Genomic DNA, 22,990 nt, shown 5'->3' on the forward strand with positions numbered 1-22,990 from the left:
TAAATGTCGACTGGGCTGCAATAAATCCTGAGGAGAGAATGTGGAACGTAACTCAGATAAGAAGCAGAAAAGGATGATCTGCCTGTCCAGGGCTGGCTGCAACCACAGACATTTAAGTGACATTTTTTATTATGGATAGAGGATAAAATAAAAAAGTTTATTGTAGAGATGTAATATTTCTGGAAATTTTGAAGCCATGAGAAATAAACTCTTTTTTGAGTAGTGTTACAAAATGAAAGTCGTTTTTTTACACTGGGAAGGTGAAATGCAGTGTATATAAAAGTATTATACTTAAAATAAAAGTACCGCTTATTGAGTAAATAAACTAAACTTGCTTTTAAAAATTGTATGTTTTATTACAAATTGAATAACAAGGCCTGCATATATTAAGAACATTTCAACTATACATGAGAACAGGTAACACTCCCCCTTCCCTCATAATAATATAAAAGCTTCCTGCCAATATGCATTTTCAGTTATTGACAATGCTGATCCAGAAGCATATATTGCTCTATGAAGGGCTTGGTGAATGTTCTCCTGATTTTCTATAATTGAAGGGATTTTGTATTTTTGGGAGGGCGTGGTTTGTAACACTTCCTTACTTGAAGATGTTGCTGGTGAAGAAACACTTTGTGATGATCCAGAAACAGCAGAAAGAGTGTTTCTGGAATGAGAACTCTGGAGGAAAAAGCTCCTCCCTCTTTTATTCTGGTCCTCATCATTTCAATCCATAAAGTATTTATTAATGTCTTTATTGCACCTCTAGCATGCCAGGATGTGTTTTGTCATCCTTGTAGCATTTGGAAAAGAATATTTCATCTCACAATATTTGCAAATTGCAGCTTTGCTCTCAACAGAAATTGCACTGTGGAAATGTTTCCAAACTCTGGATGTTGTTCTCACCATATTACTGAGAGGAGGAAAAGGTAAACCAATTTACTGGGCAGACAATAGGGAAACATTATGCTGTGATGGTGGAGAACATTATAGGAATCATTTAATGATTAAAAAAGATAAACTAATTTGTCAGTCAAATTTACCCTCTTACCTGTCAATAAGGCCTGAGAGGTCAGAAACTATCATCTACTGTCCCAACAATCACCCAATTGTAGGAGGTACAAGATGGAGCCCACAAGCAAACTAAACTGGAGTCTTTCCCCTGCAGTGCTCCCTAGTGGCAGAAATGCATATTTCTCTTGTTTGAGAACTGCATTAAGAAGTACAGTACTACCTTGGATTACGAGCATAATCAATTCCAGAAGAATGCTTGTAATCCAAAGCACTCATGTTCTACGGCTTAAAAAAAAACACAATTTTTTTTCCCAATGTTTCTATTTTTTTCCAGGTCTTCCCATCACTATGTATCACAAATATGAAAAAATACAATCCTCAAAATAATTTTTATTGGATTTTACATGTTTTAATGTTGATTTAAAAGGAGAAAAAAATACTATCAATACTATTAGATCACTATCAATATTACATTTCACAACACCGAGAGATAATAAGCTTCAACGCTCAGGCATCAAGAATAAAAGTTTTAGCCAACATTCATGATATTTAGGGATACAGTAGGTGACTAAGAATAAGTGTTGTTTATCTCTTCTAACACCATTTGCCAATGATGGAAACGTTTTGGACATTTCCACAACTAGTGCAGAAGATCCGCTGGGGCATCCTGACACCTTGGGCAGTTTGGTGAATCTCTATGCTGCCAATGGAATAGAGCCAATGTGGTGTACAGTAGGCCCTATGTAGAATAAATAACTGCGTCAGTCTTTGGTGACAATGACACTAGAGGTGTTGTTTCCAATGTATTATTTATTACAATAAAAAAATGTAGGTAGTCCTAGTGCTAGCTGTCCTTGTGGCTACTGATCCCAGTTCCACATCTTCAGGCCCTGCAAACCCTCCTGGCTGCAGATGCCTCTCTTCACTGCCCTTGACACCACAGTTCACTTCACTGGCTCTGCACCCATCCCAGACCACACTCTCCCAGTTCTCTCAGGCGTGCCTTCCCATTCCTCCTTAGGAGAGGCGTTGTAGATAGATCGCGCTGGACTGACTTGATCAGTCACTGTTGTAGGTTAGGTAGGGTGTGGGTAGATGGGAAGAGTTGGTTTCCAGAGGTTCATTTCCAGTTGGAGGAAAAGGTGGTGGTGAGCCTTAGTAAGGCCTGGGCTGCTACCTTGGGGTACAGCCTTGTGGTCGACTCTGCGTTTGCTTGGATAGAAATGAAAGCAAAGGAGCGCCCGGTATCCAGTAGATGCAGGTATTAAAGATGTTTTTTGCAATAAACTTATGCAATAAAATTAGGCCAATGAGTTTTGGACAACTAAGGACTAAGGAAAATTGTCCTTTTGGGGGGTGCCTTTGGCACATAGATCGGACCGATAGCCGTCCAAATGCTGACTATGTGTTCAAAGGCAGCACTCTGTAATAACTGCATCTACTAGATACAGGCACGTATTTACTTTCACTTCTTTCCCCATTCCTCCTGACTGTGTGCCACTCACCACCCCTTCTGGCTGCGAACTGTTGTTCCTCCCTGGAGACTTGCTTAACAGTGCTCTCCTGCTGTCCTCTCCTTGCTCCCGTGCCTCCTGTCCAGGACACTTCCTTGGGTTGTGAAAAGGTCTTGTCTGCACCCGAGCCCAAGGCCCAAGGTCAACCCCCTTAGACTTGGGAGCTTTCTCCAAGGCTACGACAACCTAGCACTCCATCTCCAGCTTCCTTCTGAACAACTTCTCCCCAGCTGGTGCTGACCCTGAGTATTTGAGGAGGCCTGCCCCCTGCCAATCCAGATTGGGGATTGGTCAGGGCTCCTCAGAATACTCCAGGCAGCTCCACCTCTCCTCTCCTCCTTCCTTTCCAGAAGATTCTAGCATGTTCTGGAAAGAAGTGGCAGGTGTCAGTGATGCTGCCTGTGAGTCACCCAACTCTGCCTGAGTCACTCTCAACCCAGATACATTGGCTGCCAGCCAATCCTGAAATCCTGAAACACTACAGAAAACCTAACTGCTGTAGCAACCTAGTAACACTAGAGGGTGCTACATAGGTTTCTTTACAGGATGAATTAATTAATGTATACATCATCAAAAGAAAAAACACAAAAGTCAAAGAAAACTGTATATGCAATACAATTCAATCTAAATGGATAAATAAAATAATTTTCTGCATCATCCAAGCAGTAGTGTTCCTACCCGTCTAAGCGCACATGATAAAATATACCACCGTATCGCTTGTGTTCATGGGATCTAAAGAATTGGTGAAAAGGGAAAGCTGAATTGTGTGATCTCACACACCCAACAATAAGAATATCAGATAATAGAGCCCTGTAGCTAAGAGCTATGGGAACTACCGAACCGCAGTCTGATATGTAGATAAATTGGAATCGTATCATCACAGAGTGATACTGTGGATACGAGAAATGAGTAGACATATGCCACGTCCCGATATATTATATTTGGAAAATAAGTTTTTGGATGTTGGACTTTATAGGCATAACACTTAATACATAATTTTATAAAAAAAGTATATACATTTATTTATTTACAGAAACATATAAAACACTTTTAAAAACATTGACTATTCACAATTGTGCTTTGAAGCCAGTGGAGGATTAAGTTGGTCATGGGCCCCTAGGCTACTTTTTGTGTGGCCCCCTCCTAAGCATGCTTTACCAGAAAATAAATGATTTAGTGCCATGTGTAAAAGCGTAGACCTATATTACATGCCTCAAGTGCAACTCTCAGGTCTACAGCCCAAACACATTCAGACATGAGCCTACTATAAACAGCAATGCCACAGAAAAAAAGCATTCAAAATACACCTGCAAGCTGGTAACAGATTTTACCTTTCTAAACCAACAGTTAGGCCAAAAACGTCTGCAGCAGCTCCTGTTTAACTGAGGCAAAATCACAACAACCTGACAGAGACCAATCGAAACGCTGTGTAATATTCCAATAAAATAAAAGCCATACAAATACCATAAACAGCAGCAGCAGCACATAAAAGCAAGCAATAATCAACAGCAGAACAATCATACGTATTTCTACCTTTAGAAGTTTTTTTTACCTTGTTTTTCTAACAGAGAAGTCCTTAATGAGGCTGGTAAAATCCAATTTGTGCAGAATGTCGCTTTCAATTGACATCAAAGACAGGTGATTCAGTCTGTTTTGGCCCATAGTAGATCTCAGTCTATTTTTAACTAGTCCCAGTTTTGAAAAAGAGCGCTCCCCGCTGGCATTGGTTACAGGCACAGTACACAGACCCCTTTCCCTGCACAGTACACAACCCTCTGCACAGTACACAGAGCCCCTGCACATAACACAGCCCCCTTTCCCTGCACAGTACACAGACCCCCTGCACATAACACAGCCCCCTTTCCCTGCACAGTACACAGACCCCCTGCACATAACACAGCCTCCTTTCCCTGCACAGTACACAGACCCCTTTCCCTGCACAGTACACAGCCCCCTTTCCCTGCACAGTACACAGACCCCTTTCCCTGCACAGTACACAACCCTCTGCACATAACACAGTCCACTTTCCCTGCACAGTACACAGACATCTCACATCTGCATTGTACACAGACCCCTTTGCCTGCATATCACACAGGCCTCTTTCATTATAAAGCCCCCCTGCACTCCCAGGAGACCCCCAGTCTCCTGGGAAAGAATACTGTACAGTTGAGAAAACATCACTGCCAGCCCTTTCTCATACACCGCTCCTCCTGTGTCACTCTCATTGTAAATCAAAGCTTCTAAATACCTCAATTAACGCCGTTTTTCGTGACCCAGTCATGTGACTGCTCTCCTCTGCTGTTTCATTGATGGTCACATGACCGCTCTCCTCCTGCAATCAAAAGCTGCATTCGGGAAGGGGGTGGAGCGGGAGGAGGAGAGCGACCAGACAGAGCGGCTTTAATTGAGGTGTTAAGAGACTTCCATGTACATTGAGTGCCGGTTCACACGGGGGCGACTTGTCAGGCGACCTAGTCGCCTGACAAGTCACCTCCCGTTCTGTACAATGGAACCGTTCTAATTGCGTTGCTCCGACTTAGAAAAAGGTTCCTGTACTACTTTCTGTGCATGAGAAAGGGCTGGCAGTAATGTTTTCTCAACTTTAAAGTATGCTGGCAGCGCTGTCCCAGGGCCAGGAGAGGCGGTACAGCTGGCCTGACACCCCCCCCCCCTCCAATGGGTGGCACCCACCCCCCCCGCCCCCTGTAAAAAAACATTTATTGGCATATTTGTATAACACGCAGGCATGGTTTTTATTCTACATATACATAAATATATATAAATTAATAAAAATATCATGGCCAATCGGGGGCCCTAGGCTGCAGCCTAGACCAGCCTGTGCATTAATCTGCCCCTGCTTGAAGCATTACCTATGTATCATAGGTCACTCTCATACATCCCAACATTTTGAGATGGAAATGAGGGACACCTACTAGCAAATGTATGTAGGCATAGGACACGCCCTCTGCCACACCCCCTTAAAGGAGAATTAACCAAAAAAAAGGTTAATTAAATCCACAAGGACTTTTTTTTACCACTACTATTCCTTTGTATTGGCTTTTAAAATGTACAAATGCAGCAATTTAGAAACTGGATGAAAGGTTTAGCTCTGGGAAACACTTTTTGAAAGATAGAAAGTGCATTTTATATACATCTATATAGATCAGACCAAAATGAGGGACAAATGAGGTGGAATGAGGGACAGAGGGACATTTCTCCAAATCAGGGACAGTTGGGAGCTATGGTCACTCTCCAAGAAACTTAATGTAGTAACGTCATTTTAGAAGAGGCGGTGTCTCGTGGGTCGGCTCAGCTCTACATGTTACTTGTATTCGAAAACGCTTCTTCAGGAGCTTAGGTCTCCTGCTCCTCATTTCTTGACCAGCCACAGGTTAGGGGTGGGGAGGTGGCCATTATTTGTTTGCTTGGCTGAAGTAAAGTAAAGTCAGGTCACCAACTTGGCTTTGCTCTGCATCCTTTTGCAGGTAAAACAACTATGTATTTAGCTGTTTGCATGGAGTTCAGTTTTAAGACAGTTTACATAAAACTTTTTTTACATTCATATTAAAAAATGCATTGAAGACTATACATTCCCTAAGACTGAATGTTTAGATCTTTGGATAAACACACTTTAAGCTTTCATTACTGTTGCATTCATTTTATTATTTTATGATACTATAACATGGTCATTAATCCAGACAAAACATTCACACCCTACAGATATATAAACTGACACAATAACCTGGATCCACCATGCCAAATGAATTATTTGATTCCGATAAGTCTTGCACTCATAGTTTGTGCTGCAATGCTATCACTCCCAGTATACAAACAGGACTGAAAGCTTATCAACATCCTGCTCTCATGCCATCTGCTTGCATTATTCTACTTACTGATGTACCTAAGCGCTGAACTACAGAAACATGGAGAAAGAGACATTGTCCTCTTTACAGTCAGTTTTACTTTGACTTTTTACTGTTATGCTGGATGTTAAGTTGTGCTATCCCCCCCCAGTCATTAGGGGGAGAGCTATAGTCAGGAAAACCTATGGACGTCTATGCAGAACGCTGAGGATCATGGGAATTGAAGTCCAAGACATCAACCATAGAATGGGACCCATGGACCTTTACACCACAGTTCCCAGAGGACACTGAGGAGGAGTGGTGGAATGGCTTTTAACAGACTGTAACTAGAAGTTTCTTTCTTTTGGCAACATGGGAGTCAGTGTGAGCACGTCAGCCTGCTTGCACACATTTCTGCAGCTAGCAGGGTGCTTTTAAGAAGGGGTTAAAAACTCCCGCGTTGTGGCGCTTCCGAAGTGCTTTTCAGGCGCTTCGGAAGCGCTGCCCATTCATTGCAATGGCAGGGGCATTTTGGGAACCACCATAAAGATGCTGCTTGCAGTACTTTTTCTAACGTCCCGCAAGCGCACAGCCCGGGTGTGAAAGCACCCGTTGCAGAGAATAGGAGGCTATTTCTAACGCTAATATGCCAGAAAACTGCCTCAGTGTGAAAGGGGTCTAACAGTGATCATCGCTGTTATAAGCGATCATAGTGTTAAAAAAAAAAATCCGGATCGCCTCCCCAGAGAAGTACAGTATCACTATGGTAACACTGAACTACTGTGGTTGCGGTATGTAAAAAAATGATTTGAAAAAAGAAAAGGAAAAAAAGTGTACATTTTTTAAAATTATTATTATTATTTTTACATACTGTCACCAGTCAGTGTCCCTGATCACCACTATACCAGTCATATGATGATGCTGTACTGCACTAACTAATACATTTTATTAAGTAAGTAAAGGCAGGCAAAAAAAAAAAAACACACCCTGTAAGGCAAAGGCATAATGAGCTAGTATGCATAGCATACTAGCTCATTATATATAACTTACCTGAGATGGAAGCCCCCGAAGCGACCCTCGCTCTTCTCCTTCATCGCCGCCATCTATCCCGGAGTGACTTCCAGGTATTGCGGGTCCGGCTCTGTGACTGGCCGGAGCCGCGATGACGTCACTCCTACGCATGCGTGAGGGAGCCGCCACTAACGGCATGATCGCCGATAGCAGCGGCATGCTCAGTGCGCCTGCGCGCCGCTGTCTACGGCGCATGCGCCATAGACATCAGTGCCAGTCTTTTGCAAAAATCTCCTAAACCGTGTAGGTTTAGGAGATATTTGTTGCACCTACAGGTAAGCCTTAATCTAGGCTTACCTGTAGGTAAAAGTGGTCCCAGAGGGTTTACAACCACTTTAAGATGGTAATTAAACTCACTTGGTGCCTTATCTGCATTAAATTAGCCTTCAGAACCTGTGTAATTCATATGTGTTCAGGTTTAAAGGGATGAGGAGGCAAACTTAGTAGCATGACTGTGCAATTGTCAAAGTGTGAGAGTGCTGAAAACTAAAAAATGGCCTGTGCAGGAAGGGGGTGAAAGCGTTTGGTATTGAAGTGGTTAAAAACACACTAAACTGCAGCACGTTGATGTGAACCAGCCTCATGGGAAAGAATCGGATTTCTATTTGAAATGCATTTCCATGCAGGAAAGTTCTGTAGGAAAACAGATGAGTGTTAAAAAGACGCAAAGTTCATTGCATCCCTTAACTATATGATATATCAGCTACACCATACGTTGCAAACAAGGTCAGCAGTGCAGAGAATGGTGTATAAAGTTCCTGGGTTGTGAGGCTCCGCCCCCCTCCAGCCCTCCCAGCTCTTCCTTTGTAGGGTGCAGCACATAACAGCACTGCAGGCATGGGGAAACTGCTGAAAATCACACTCTTTGGGGTCTTCCTGGCTTTTCTAGGAGAAAGGATTGTGCATTTCACGTAAGTTCTCTTAATACTTGTACAGCTAAAGGTTAGGCGCTGGGGGCTGAAAAGTTTTGAAATGTTTTTTTTTTTTTGCACCGTACAAAGATCTGATCTCTGCGTTTCCTAACGGCTTCATGGAGCAACTCGGAAGGCTTTTAACATTTAAAGGGTCAGCACTCCTAAAACATGGCGGCGTGGCTTTCCCAGGGGGGGCGCAATCTGCTGTGCTCGTCACAGGGGGGGGGGGGGGTCTTGTTCTTCATGCTGGGTTTTTATTATATTTTTTTTAATTGGAAAAGAGAGTGTGAATACAGAAAGAGGGGAGGTCTAAACTCCTGCACGCTAACCCTCGGTTCACGCTACTGCGACCTGAAAGTCCTGAATTTGCCAGGTGACTTGCTGTGCTACTTTGATGCGACTTGAGAAGCAACTTCTGGGAATGCCTGGATAATCTTCCTGTAATGTCGGATCCAAATCACATCAATATAGATGAGGATCCCACTCGGAGGCGACTTCCATTAAAGTCGATGGGCACAAGTCAGGTAGAAGTCGCCTTTGAAGTACAGGAACCTTTTCTAAAGTCGGAGCGACTTCTGGAGTGCTAATTAACCCCTTTGAGCCTAAGGGTAAAATCTAAATGCCTAAGCACAATTCTGCACATTTGACATGTGTTAGTAAAAGCTACATATCATCACAACTACTTTTGTGTATCCGGGTGGATTATACCTTGTTTTTTTCAGAACAAATTGGGCTTTTATTTGATGATACAAAATATAAGGGTTCCAACAGGTAACCCCAGGTCGGACTTTAAAGGCACAGCAAACAAAAACGATATGAAAAAATATATTAATAATAAATATATTAACCACCTCGCGCCTGCGCTATAGACGAACGACTTCTACAGCGCGGCACTCAATTGCCGTGAGGGCGTCCCTGGACGTTGTCCTGTTCACATCCTCCCTGTGCGCCGCCGCGGGCGTGCATCGGGGGGAAAACTGTGTTGGCAGTGTCCCTTGGACACAGCCAATCGCAGATCGTGCTAAATGGCCAATCACAGCGGCCATTCAGCACTCAATCTGAGTGTCCAATGAAAGATGATCTTTATGTATGAGGAGGGAGAGCGACCTCTGGCTGCAACGTGAGTGTGTGAACACAAACACACATGTCCCCAGTGCCACCTGTCAGTGTCACGTGCCACGTATTAGTGCATCTGTCATCAGTGCCACGTATTAGTGCCATCTGTCATCAGTGCCACGTATTAGTGCCATCTGTCATCAGTGCCACAGCAGTCTCATATGTCATCAGTGCCCTCTGTCATCAGTGCCACGTATTAGTGCCATCTGTCATCAGTGCCACAGCAGTCTCATATGTCATCAGTGTCACGTGTCATCAGTGCCCTCAGTGCCCTCTGTCATCAGTGCCACAGCAGTCTCATATGTCATCAGTGTCATCTGTCATCAGTGCCACAGCAGTCTCATGTGTCATCAGGGCCCTCTGTCATCAGTGTCACGAGTGCCACATCAGTGTCACGTGTCATTGTCCTGGTGCTCCAGGGCCTTCAAAAGTGTAATAGTTAAGCAGGCCATACATAATCGAATGTCGAACGAATTTTCTTTTCAAAATCAGAAAGTTCGTTTTTTTTTTTTTTGTTTTTTTTTTTTGCGATCCGATGGTGCCACCATTGATTTTCGAAATTCGGCCGACCAAGCCTTCAATTTCACCTCCTGTTGCTACAGAAAAGAATTTTCGTGGCCGGGAATTTTCTTTTCTCTCCGTAAATTTTCTTTTCTTATTACATTTCTCGCACGATTCTCCCATCATTGATTGGAAAATCGTTCGTTTTCCTAAAAATGTCCAACATGTCCGATTCCTCAAATTTGATTGCCGCACGAAAATCGGCCGTTGCTGCCGCCCACTAATGGTGCAAAATTCGTACGAAAATTCTTAGAATTTTCTTTCGAAAATCGTATCTTTTGAAATTCGAACCGTGTATGGCCGGCATTAGTCAACAAGTTAGATGTTTAATTTATGCTCCTAGAACACCTGATGGTGCTCCCTGCATGTTGGGCCTCTATGTGGCTAGGCTGTCAAAAAGTCCCACACGTGGTATCGTAATACTCAGGAGGAGTAGCAGAATGTATTTTGGGGCATTATTTGTGGTATACAAATGCCATGTGAGAGAATTAACCTATTGCAATGACAATTTTGTGGAAAAAAAAACAACTTAATTTTGCAAAGAATTGTGGGAAAAAAATGACTACATCATCAAAAACCTCACCATGCATCTTACTAAATACCTTGGAATGTCTACTTTCAAAAAAAGGGGTCATTTGGGGGGTATTTGTACATTCCTGGCTTGTTCAGGTTGCAAGAAATGAGATGGGCCACCAGTACATCAGGTGTGATCAATTTTTTTATGATTTGCACCATAGCTTGTGGACTCTATAACTTTCACAAAGACTTAATAATATCCTCTAATTTGGGTTATTTTTACCAAAGATATGTAGCAGTATAAATTCTGGCCAAAATTTATGAAGAAAAATTAATAATTTGCAAAATTTTATCACAGAAACTAAGAAAAATGCGTTTTTTGTTTTGTTTTTTTTCAAAATTTTCAGTCTTTTTTTCATTTTATAGCGCAAAAAATAAAAAGCCTAGAGGTGATCAAATACCACCAAAAGAAAGCTCTATTTGTGTGAAAAAAAGGACAAAAAATTCATTTGGGTACAGTATTACATGACTGAGTAATCGTCATTCAAAGTGTGAGAGCACTGAAAGCTGAAAATTGGTCTGGTCAGGAGGGGGTACACTTATTTTTTTGTATTATTATTTACGGATGAGGCAACGTGAGTGCTTTCTCTTTTTTCTCATACTCTGCTTTTATTTGATGGTAAATGGTAATGGATATCTCTTGTGTGGGGGTGGGTTGTGTTTTTTTTTTTTTTTTGTTTTTTTTATCAAAGTGAAACTGACCCAAAATATTAAAAAAAAAAAACCCAAAAAATGTATATTTCTTGCTACTAACCTACCACCAAAGAACACATTAAATTAACCTCCTCCTGATGATCTCAACGATACAATATGTGCATGTTATTTGTACCCATAGTACAGCCCAGAAACAATTGTGCACGTTTTTTGCTTTTTTTTTTTTTTTTTTTTTAAATTATTATCCTACCTAATACACGCTGATCCTAATTTAAAAAAAATAAAAAACTGAACTTGACCTTTGGCCCTGACCTTGGCCCAAACACTAAGGCTACTTTCAGACTGGGGCATTGTGGGCGTCGGCGGTAAAGCGGCACTATATTTAGCGCCGCTTTACCGTTGTTTTACCGTCGGCAAAAAAGGGTTAAAACCGCCCGCATAGCGCCGCTATGCCGGCAGTTTAGCGGCCCTGCCCCATTGTTCAATGAGAAGGGGCACTTTAGGAATGGTGAATACACCACTCCTACAGCGCTGCGGCTTGCAGGACTTTTTGTACCGTCCTGCAAGCGCACCGCTCGCTTTCACACTGGAGACACAGGAGAGGCTCTTTACAGTGGGGGCCTCGTCCCCCACTGAGGGGGGGTGTCATGGTTTTGCTGCCCCCCCCCCAAATTATCGAGCACCAGCCGCCACTGCCGGTCACAGTCTCCTGACATGCGAATTGGATGTGGAGTAACCCCGCATCCAATTCGCACTAGCGTGAACCCAGCCTTACAAAGAAAAAACACGGGGGCAGTCTTCACAGTGATCACTGTGATTGCCAATCAGAGGCTTTCAGAGCGATCAGGAGATCCGGGTCCTGATCATTAGTACGGGGTCCCGGGGCTCACATGCTGGGAGCGCGCCCTTTGGCACGATTCCAGCACAAAGGGAGATACACAAATATGTGGCCCCATGGGGGGAAAAAAAACAAACCCCAGTCTAGTTGGGCCGCATATTTGTGTTAGGGCGGCGTGAAGGGGTTAAGACCGCTCTCATGCGACTTGGAGTCTCACAAGTCGGATCCCAAGTCACCGCAGTGTGAACCGAGCCTTCAATGGAAAGTTTTATCACACAGCTAGTATGAACGAGCCAAGATTAACAAGTAACAGGTCATTTGGGTTTAATACTTTCAAATGGAACCATTTTGCTCAAGTGATATTGAACACAAAAGCAAACATTGATTACATTGCAGCTTACCTAGTCTTAGATGTGATGGCTACATTAATTTCTTTTTTTTTTCAATTTTTTTATTTGGTCTAAAATAAAAGACGAGACCTCAGGGCCAATAGAAGAAAGAGTAATATAAGAACATAATGTATGAATATAAATGGTATAACATGTCAACAGTATGTATATCTCCATGGGAGGGGGGATTTAAATAACACCGTTTTAGGTGTATCTCCTGAGATCATAGCTCCTCGTACTGTCCTGGCTTCTAAGTTCACCAGACCCAGTACGTCGTACATTCCACTTCCCCATCTGAACAATTTTGACTACATAAACATAGAACGGTAAGTTTTCCCATGGGTCCTGTCTCCTGCGATTTTCCTTATTTACAGTGATAAGAATAGGGAGAGAGAGAAAAAGGAAGAAGAGAATAAAGGTATATGATAGAGGAATTAGAAAGAATAAGAATCAGGGGTAGAGGTAGAGAAGGGGGGGCCATGAACATGGGCCCACAGAGTGTCCAGGGTATAGCTTGGTATAACCTGGTTCGGTGCAGTCGTCGCATTGCGGAGATACAAAAGGAGATGTGCCTTGAAATTCAGGCTTCTGTATCTGTATCAGGAGCGATTGGCCCTCGTCCGAGAATACGAACAGGTTCCACAGTGTCCAGGTTTTGGAGTATTAGTCTCTCTGATTTCTGGCAGTGAGGATAAAGGTCCTCTGTTTTGTTTGTCTATGACTTTTCTAAGCCATAGGTCAATGGGTGAGGTGATTTCCAAAGGAGGGGGGATGCATGCCTTGGCAGGGTCAAGGAGGTGGCAGATCACGGATTTCTTATACACATGTAGGAGGAAGTTTGGGTCGTCCGGGATAGGGCGTTCTGTAAACTTTGCGTGATTTGACGTACTTTCCTCCAGAAGTCTGCCAGTTTAGAGCATGACCAGAAGATGTGTAGGAGAGTCCCTCGCTTACTCTGGCATCGACAGCAGAGGTCGGAAGTTGAGGGAAAGTATTTATGTAGCTGTGCCGGGGTTCTATAGCATCGCGACAAAATTTTTAAGTTAGTCTCCCGTGCTTTTGTGCAGATGGAAGATTTGTGTACGAAACATAGGATGTGGAGACGCTGGTTTGGGTTAAAGTGGAGATCTAACTCCCGTTCCCACCCGATCAGGCCTGGGGGTTGGAAATCGTCTGGGGGTGTGATCAACAGCTTGAAGGCGAGTGAGAGTGTATGTGGTAGAGCTCCAGTGTCTGAGCAGCAGTCCTCAAAAGTCGTGAGAGGTTGGCTAGGGTCTCTAAGGGTGTGGTAAGGATTTTAAGAAATGACCTAGCTGTAGCGCTCTCAGAAAATCCAAATGGAAGGGGCCCTCAGGGTCTGTGAGTTCCGTTATGGACACCCATTTTCCTATGGTCCGGAAGTGTGAGGCTTGATAATGGCCTGATATGATCAGATTCTGAAAAATCATGAATTGTGGGTTACCCAAAATCGGGGCTAGGGGCGAGTTCCTGGACGAGATAGGGGCCCGGTAGAGTAGGTTAGCGCAAATACTTGAAGTGGCACCAATGAGGGGGTGTCGTTTAAGACAGGTAGGTAGCAATGTGTAACACCATGGTGCTCTATTGAGAGGTACCGGACTTTGTGCGTGTTCCAAGCGAGAACACAGCTTAGCATCGTGGTGTCGGCACCAGTCTATGAGCCTACTGAGATCTGTTGCATAATAGTAGGTGCGTATGTCTGGCATTGCCAAGCCCCCGTGTTTGGGTAGTCAGAGTAGCGTCCTGCTTAGTCGTGGTCGTTTGCTGGCCCAGATGAACTCTATAAATAGTGAGTGTAGCAATTTAAAGTAGCTTGCAGGGATTTGGATAGGCAAGGCCTGGAGAAGATATAGAAATTTAGGGAGGATGCTCATTTTTAGTATATTACAGTGGCCGAACCACGAATTGAGGCCCGTGTGCCTGTTATTGAGAAGAATCCAGACCGATTTGAGAAGGGGGGGGGGATTTAGGGCGAATATTTTTGGAGAGCTTTGATGGGATGGAAGTGCCTAAGTATTTCAAAGCGGTGTCCGTCCATTTCAGTTTAAGGTCGCTCGGAGTTGAAATTGTGGTTGTGATATACCAACCCCCATCGCTTCTGATTTAGTAATATGGATTTTTAGGTTGGACAGCGCTCCATATATTTCAAATTCGCGTAACAGGTTTGGGAGAGAGAGAACTGCTTTTGTAAGTGTACACATCATATCATGCGCATATGATGATACTTTTTGTTGTGAGTTTCCCACACTAACACCTGGGACATCCGGATTTAGCTGCACATGACACAGGAAAGGCTCCAAGGACAGGGCAAACAGGAGGGGTGACAGTCCCGTTGGCGATCTTGAAGGGTTCTGATAAAACCCCGTTAGCCCTGTCCCTGGCCAATGGGCCGGAGTAAATGGACCTAATCCAATTCACCATCTTGCTTCCCAGACCTATATGCCGCAGGACCGAGAACATGAAAGGCCAGTGAACATGGTCTAAGGCCTTTTCAGCATCTGTCCCTAGGAAAACACATGGGGTTTTAGTGGTGTTCGCTACATGGAGTAGGTTAAGAACTTTTAGTTGTGTTGTCCCTAGCTTCTCTGAGTGGGACAAAGCCAACCTGGTCTAAATGAATCAGGGCGGGGAGGTGTTGCTGTACTCTAGTTGCAATGATTTTAGTAAATAGTTTAAGGTCAGTATTCAGTAGGGAAATGGGCCTGTAACTCCTGCATGGGGGGGGGGGGGGGGGTCTTTGCCTTCTTTTGGGATTACTGATATGTGGGCCTGGAGGGTAGTCTCATGGAATGGTGTCCCCGTGCCCAGGGTGTTTAACCATGTGATTACCAAGGGAGGGGAGTAGGGTTTTGTAGTATTGAAGCGTGAAGCCGTTGGGTCCCAGAGCTTTTCTTGGTTTAGTGTTTCCTATGGCTAGTTGGAGTTAGGATAATGTAATGGGTTCTTCCAGAAGATCACCCACACCTTCCAGCAGCGAGGGCATCTGGGATGTGGATATGTATTCTAATATTCACTCATGAGAGGGAGGAGTTGTGCGTAGATTATATAGTGACTCGTAGAATATTTGGAACTCCCGCATGATATGTTGAGGTAGGGTGGTTTTATGGCCAGCGGGGGTCGTAATGTGAGGTATGTAGGACGCTAATTTCTCTGCGCAAAGGGACTGGGCCAACAGTCTACCACACTTGTTGCTCGACTCATTGTTTGCGGCAGACCTGGATGAAACGTGAATTTGTTGACGTAGCGCGTTAAGTTCTCTTTCTAAAGATTGTGACGGGGCATGTTTGTGCCTAGCTTCCACGGCCTACAGGTCATTTAAAAGGGTGGTCAATTGGATGTTACATTGACGTTTTAATCCTAGCTCCGTGTTTCATTAGTACCCTCTGATTACCGCCTTGTGCTCTAACCATACAGTGCCCGTGTCGCTGTCAGTGGTGTCGTTGGTTTGGAAGTAGTGCCCTATTTCTTTGGTGACGTCTGCTAACAAGTCTTGTTCCTGTAGGAGACCCTCATTCAGTCTCCATGTCTTACTCCGAGCTGTGGGGTTGTCAGAGAGGGCATAGCAAAAAATTACTGGGGCATGATCTGACCATGTAATGGAGCGTGTAGTTGGTTGTGTGGGATCAGAAAATAATCGATACAGGAATATACTTGGTGTGGAGAAAAAAGTATAGTCTCGTTCACCGGGGTGAAATAGGTGCCAAACATCTACCAGTTGTGCGTTTTTTATGAAAGGATTTTGCAATACGTTTTCAGGTGCCAGGCAGGGTTGAGGAAGACCCCGATGAGGTATTTTCTGTATGTTGAAATCCCCCCCCCCCCCCAGGATTAAGTGGCCCTCTGTGAACTCGAGGAGTGATCTAAATTGCCGACTAATGAAAAGGTCTTGTTGACTATTAGGGACATAAAGATACACCAGTGTCACCTTGATGCCACCAACCACGCCTTTCAGGAATAGGAAGCGTCCCTCAGGGTCCGTCTTTGTGTCTAGGTGTATCCATGGTACTGGCGCGGATAGTAGGATGGATACACCCCTAGCCTTCGCTGTCGGGAATGTAGAATGGTATGTCATAGGGAAGAACTTGTTCTTTAGCATTGGTAGCTTGTCATCTCTGAAATGCGTTTTCCTGCACAAAGATGATGTCCGCGTGGAGACGGCGCATGTCCTGTAGGAGTTTTCGTCTTTTTTCAGGGACATTAAGCCCCCTCGCGTTAAGTGATACTGCTCTGAGTACGTCCATTTTCGGGGGGGAACACGGAGGGGAGGAAGGGGGGGACTAGAAATAGAAAGTGGTAGCGAAGATAGATCAGATAGACCAGAAAGGTAAGAGGTAGTAACCTCAGTCTAAGCAAAAGCAAGTAGCAAGATTTTGCTGGAACGCTCGCCAGTAAACGACGGGGAATTGAGCGTTTTCCTATATAGAGGAGTGGTTAGACAGAGCCGGGAAGAAAACTCCCGACCCGTCCAACCTCCCCCGGCAGTATTAAGATAACATTACAGCTGTTGATTGTATGCCGATATGTTATACATGTAGTATTGTAAGGAACAAAACAGAACAGACATTTTAACTGTCTCTAAGTGTGGGTGCATGTCTGGGGCCCCCCAACAGACCGCTAGTGCTTTGCCTGCACTGCCCCCGAATGCCCTCTCGAATTAGCGAAGACCCCCATTCACTGGGTGTGACGTTCCCGTCATCTCCCATAGAGGAGGGATGTTCCCCCTAGTTCCCCAGCTATATAGGAGCCAGGTCGGCTCCGGGCATATCCCTGATATGTTATGTTCCCCTCCCACCGCAGCTTAGGATAAATTTATGAGTGCCATCTGAAGCTCCGGGGCAACGGATCTCAAGTGTATAACCACCCAACCACCAACCACCTGTCATACCCAGTAGCGACTGCTCCGTTAGGGGCGCAGGGGCCCTGCCCCCTCCGATTCATGCGTCCAGCCCCTAATCTACATGCAGGGTGCCAGATGCATGGATTTCAATGTTTTTTTTTTTGTTTGTTTTTTAAGCACATGATTAGAGCCTGAGGCTTTAATTGGCTTCAAAAAGGGTGGGCTCGGGGCGCAGAGCACTGCGCCCTGAGCCCACCCAGTTGTGTGACATTAGCAAATTAATATTCTCTAATGTCTTCCAGCTTCTCCTCCCAGCCAATCGGGAAGCGGGTCCTGGGACCCGAATGGCCAGGGAGTCTTAGGACAGGGAGCTGCGGCTTGGCTCAGGTGCCCCCTTAGCAAGCTGTGAGAGACCCAAAAAGAGGAGGACTGGGGCTGCTCTGTGCAAAACCAACTGCACAGAGCAGTTAAGTATAACATGTTTGTTATTTTTAAATAATAAAAAAAAAGAGACTTTAATATCACTTTAAAGGGCTGGCTTGAAGGGGTTCATTTTGGCCATACAAGAACTTTATGAATCAACAGATAAGGCAGGACAGAGATAAAAGGTTAAATCATTTTCCTGTGGAAAGCTGTGGTGAGGATGGGGATGTATTTTGCAGATGTTGCAGGAAGTCGGGTCAAGGTCGTTGTGACTGCAGTTCAGATTTCAGATTTTTTTTTTTTTTATTTTATTTTTTTTCTGGCTGCTCAGTAAAATTTCCGAAGTAACAAATTCTGTGAAAATTCATCTGGGCACACTGGCTTGCAGACACTTCCTCTGTGGTTGTCTCTGCTTGTTGTAAGACTTCTTCCTCCACCAATACACTCAACGAGGTGGAAACGTCAACTGCCAGCTAACAGCTGGTCAATACATGCTTGGTCTTTAAAGTGGAACTCCACCTTTTTTCATCACCTCTCCACCCACCCTCCCCTCACGCCTGAAACCTCCCGCCCCAAACATGTTTTCTATTAACCCTTTCATGACAGAGGGTAAAACAAATCTTAATGCCCGAACATAGTTTTACAACTTTGACTTGTGTTAGGCCGGCCTTACAAGGATCCAAATTAATTTGGCTCTGTAGGATCTCCATCCATTTGTGGCCAATGTGGTCAAGAAGACTTCTATTCAGCCACCCTGCCGGTATATTCTGATCAGCACTGCAGGTTATAGACCAGGCATCACTAAATGGGGGACCACGAGCCGGACCAAGGTAATGTCCTATTTGCACCATTTAGGAGCCAGCTCCAAACCCCCCCCCCCCTCAGCCCCTGTTATTGTCAGCAGAGCGAGGAGCAGGAGGCTGTACAGTTCTGAGTGGTGGGTGGGGGCAGGTTTTCAAGTTAACCAGCAGGTGAATGGTTGCTAGGACACAGGGCAGTCCTAGCAACCAATCATCAGCTTGTTGATGAGAAAGGTTAACTCCTACAGCTCCCGCCGCTGAGGGCACTGCTGTGAAGGGGAAACTGTGATATGCAGGGGGGGGCAGAGGATCTGATGTAAGAACGGGCTGTGATGTGAAGGATCTGAGTCATTGCACAAACATGCGATTTGGACCTCGATTGGAAGAGAATGTTACTGATCGGACCGCCATGAATTTGAATTCAGTACCCCTGCTTTAGATTATAGCCCTGATTTGTGTATTCTGATGGCGGGGGAGTCTCCCCACTGTCAGAATACAATGTATTCAATGTACACTCCCGTTTTCCTGCAGTTTTCTAGCTGCTCCACTGATGTCACTCCAATGATGTCAGCAGGGGGTGGGCACTCCTCCCAGGATTAAGCAACATTGATGTATGATATATGTGAGCAGCGCTCAGTCCTGGAGTACTGTTAGCCCAGCCTCCGTGATGATGCATAAAATAGAGGGGCATACAGTAATAATGACAGGCTGGGCCCATGGGAAATGGGCAGAATGATGTGTGTGTCATTCCACCCGGAAGAGGACTACTAGTGCTGAACCAAGGACAGCACTGGGAGGGTGGAGACTGGAGCGGGTAAGTACAATATGTCATTAATATAAATAAATAGTGTATGTGTATATATATATGTATATGTTATTTTTGGATTCTTTAATAAAAAATAAATATTTATATAAAAAATAAATAGGATAGAGATAGATAGATCTATCTATCCTATTTATTTTTTTATATAAATAAATATTTATTTTTTATTCCTTTATATTTTATTAAAGAATCCAAAAATAACCCAAAACAAATTCTCCTGCTCTTGATGAGCAGAATGATATCACATATGTATATAAATGGTGCACTTTTTTTTCTTTATCTTACCTAAAACGCACCAACTAAATTAATTTAAAAAAGACCCATTTTATCTAAAATACACTGACCTAAAACTTTTTTTTTTTTTGCTTCAGTTAGAATGAGGTTAGAAACCCTGCCTAGTATGTTTGCCCCCCCCCCCCCCTTAAACTTCACCACTGGTGCTTGAGACCATTGTCTCTGGCAAAGGGCAAAGAAAGTGATCAGAAAATCCAAACTGAGTTGTCGCTGATATAGGAAGTGAGAGTAAATGTGGCTAATGGGGGACACCTGTTTTGGTAACGCCTAAACTTGCCTTAAGCCCCATACACACTATTGGATTTTCTGCAGATTTTCGTCTCTAGATTTACCAAAACCATGTCGTGAGGGGCGTGCCTGATTGCATACAAATTGAAACTCTTAAGGTTTGACCTCATATTATATGGTTTTGGTAAATCTGAAGACAAAAATCTGCAGAAAATCTAATGGTGTGTATGGGGGGTCTTACTTTTTGTTCTGCTTCTCTGTTCGGCTGCCAAGAAAATAGTTGCGTACGCTACAAGTCAATGGAGTGGTAGGATACATAGGGCTATGACTCCTGTGTGAAAATGGCCAGCGCTGTTAAATCGGTTTAGTCACACGGCCCTCCATGCCTGGAAGTACTGGGCATTTCCTTTGTCCTACACACTGTTGCACAAAGCTGCAAGGGAGCAAAAGAAAGGTGAAAATGCCAGGGACAGGGAGATGAAAGAAAACCCCGCGACCTTGTATGTGCAAAAAAAGAAATTCCCTTTTACTGATTGCAAGCAGTCATTGTGATACCTTTGGATTACGAGCATAATTCGTTCCAGAAGAATGCTTGTAATCCAAAGCACTCGTATATCAAAGCGAGTTACCCCATAGGAGTCAATGGAAACTCAGATCATTTGTTCCACAGTGACTGCTATTGTATGCAGTACCGCATGTGGCCAGAGGTGGAGGGGTGCTGGAAACACTTGCAGACCGCTCAAATGCACTCGGAGAGGCTCAGAGACACTCTGGAACGGAGTGTCTCCTGGCGCCCCCACGCACCCTCCTGGCCAAATGCGCTACTGCACACCCCAGAAGCTTGAATGCTGCTCGTGTTGCGAGACAATACTCGCAAACGGAGTCAAGACTTTAAAAAAATAAATAAATACCTCGTATACGGTTCACTCTCCACAACTGTCTTTTTTTTATTCTCCCCTATCATTGGGCTTTCCATCCATCATATGAGACTGATCCACACACTATGTGTAGCAATACACTGGCTGATGGCATACCATTGAAAATCCCCATTGGTACCTCTTGCCCATTTGAAAATTAAAATTAACAAGATTAATCTCATGGAAAAAAATATTTCACACCTTACATAATACAAATCATTATATGATAAAAAAATGGGACCCATGGTTTTAATCATTCAAAACACTTCTTCAACCCTGAATTGTATCAAAGATCATTGGGAAATATAAGATGTCTATGGTGTAGCACTCTCACCTAGCAGTAAGAAGGGTCGCTGGTTCAAATCCCAACCATGACACTACCTGCCTGGAGTTTTCATGTTCTCCCTGTGCCTGTGTGGGTTTCCTCCGGGTACTCCGGTTTCCTCCCACATTCCAAAGACATGCTGGTAGGTTAATTGGCTTCTGTCTAAATTGGCCCTAGTATATGAATGTGAGTTATGGACCTTTTAGATTGTAAGCTCCTTGAGGGCAGGGACTGATGTGAATGTACAATGTATATGTAAAGGGCTATATAAGTACCCTAAATAATATTATTTATTATTATTATTATCATCTATAGTATTCAAGGATATTACTGTTAACACGTTAGTCAACTATAACAAAGTACATCTTTCAACTACTGTATACTTTATGATAATCTTCCTTACTTGTAAACCTCATGGAATGTATTTCTCTTGGCATATGATAACACTTTTTTTTTTTTTTTTTTTTTGTACCCAATAAAAATAGTTTGTAAACAAAAAAAAATAAAAAATAAAAAAATAGCTTGTATTGCGAAACGCCCGTATACGGCATTACTCGCAATCCAAGGTATTACTGTACCTTGATAGTCACATGACTATTGATCATATTGAAATGGGTGTTTAATCTTGTTATCGCCCTACAGGAATCTGTTGGTTTAGTGTATGCAACTTTTATAGAAAATTGTCCCTGGTGTGCCACTTACAGATTTTTAGTACAAAGTGCCAAGGGTCAAAGTGCCCCAACCCATAGCCGGCAACCAGCCAGTCCTCCCTTCACTGCTGTGTGTACATTGTGTTGCATGTTGCTCTTTGCTCTGTTTTATTACAGTATGTACACAGGATTTCTTTTAATTGTATATTACTTTCTCCGTATAAGCAGACGGGAGTTCCTGACAAACAGGCAAAAATATCTCACAAAGAACTTTGTTGGCAGCTGTTATAAAGTTGCACAACAGGTCTGCACATATTTCAGGCGGGGAGAGTGGTGCGGGGTTTAAAGAGGTATTAAACCCAAAAGCAAATATTTAATATATTGCAGCTTACCAACTCTTAGATGTGATGGCTGCATTAGTTTCCTATTTTTAGGCTTTTTCTTTTATTTTCAGCTGGTGATCCGGCCAGTAAGTCTGTTTTTCAAAAACACAAGCTTTCCAGCAATTACAGAGATGAGACAAACCACTTAACACTGGCAGGGGTGCTTACAGTGATCCCTTTTTTTTTTTTTAATTTATTTATGTAAAACTTAATCCCAAAAGGGGGAAAAAGAATGATTATCAAGTATGAGCAGGAGTTCAGCTTCAGTTTTAGTGTATTCAAATCTGCTAGTACATCTGACACCCCCCCCCCCCCGTAACAGGAGGTGTGTTACTGGCCAGATCACCAGGAGAAAACGGGGAAAAAAGCCTAACAAAAGAAAACCAATGCAGCCACCACATCTAATGATTACCTGCAATATATTACATTTTTGGTTTTGGGCTTAATACCGCTTTAAGGGCCTGTTCACATCAGAATGCAACAAAAAATGCACAAATATAATTTTGCACTGTTGCGTTTACATTTTAGCAGTTTTTTAATGAGCATTGGGTTTGCATTTGTTTCCTTTTACACACGTTCGTTTGCATTGCAAAAAATGCAGCCTGCTCGCTTTTTATTAAATGCACGTGAGTGCAGTGTATGACCCCTTTCATACTGAGGCGTTTTTCAGGTGCTTTTGGGCTAAAAATAGCGCCTGAAAAAACGGCTCCCCTGCAGTCTCAGTGTGAAGGGAGGCAATGCGCTGGCAGGACATTAAAAAAACTCCTGCAAGCAGCATCTTTGGAGCGATGTATACAGCGCTCCTT

The 22,990-nt window shown here is 43.6% G+C and overlaps 1 protein-coding gene across 1 annotated transcript in view; it reads left to right on the forward strand.

Annotated features, from left to right (window-relative positions):
• The first annotated feature begins 8,197 nt into the window (after positions 1-8,197).
• Positions 8,198-22,990, forward strand: part of LOC141144161 (serum paraoxonase/arylesterase 2-like) — a 47,396-nt gene continuing 32,603 nt past the window's right edge. Inside the window, exon 1 of the mRNA XM_073629577.1 lies at positions 8,198-8,349. Within this exon, the coding sequence (XP_073485678.1) occupies positions 8,276-8,349 (74 nt within the window). The 5' untranslated portion in view covers positions 8,198-8,275. The remainder of the gene's footprint in view (positions 8,350-22,990) is intronic.

Source organism: Aquarana catesbeiana, linkage group LG05 (genome assembly GCF_042186555.1).
Source record: "Aquarana catesbeiana isolate 2022-GZ linkage group LG05, ASM4218655v1, whole genome shotgun sequence".
NCBI lineage: Eukaryota > Metazoa > Chordata > Amphibia > Anura > Ranidae > Aquarana > Aquarana catesbeiana.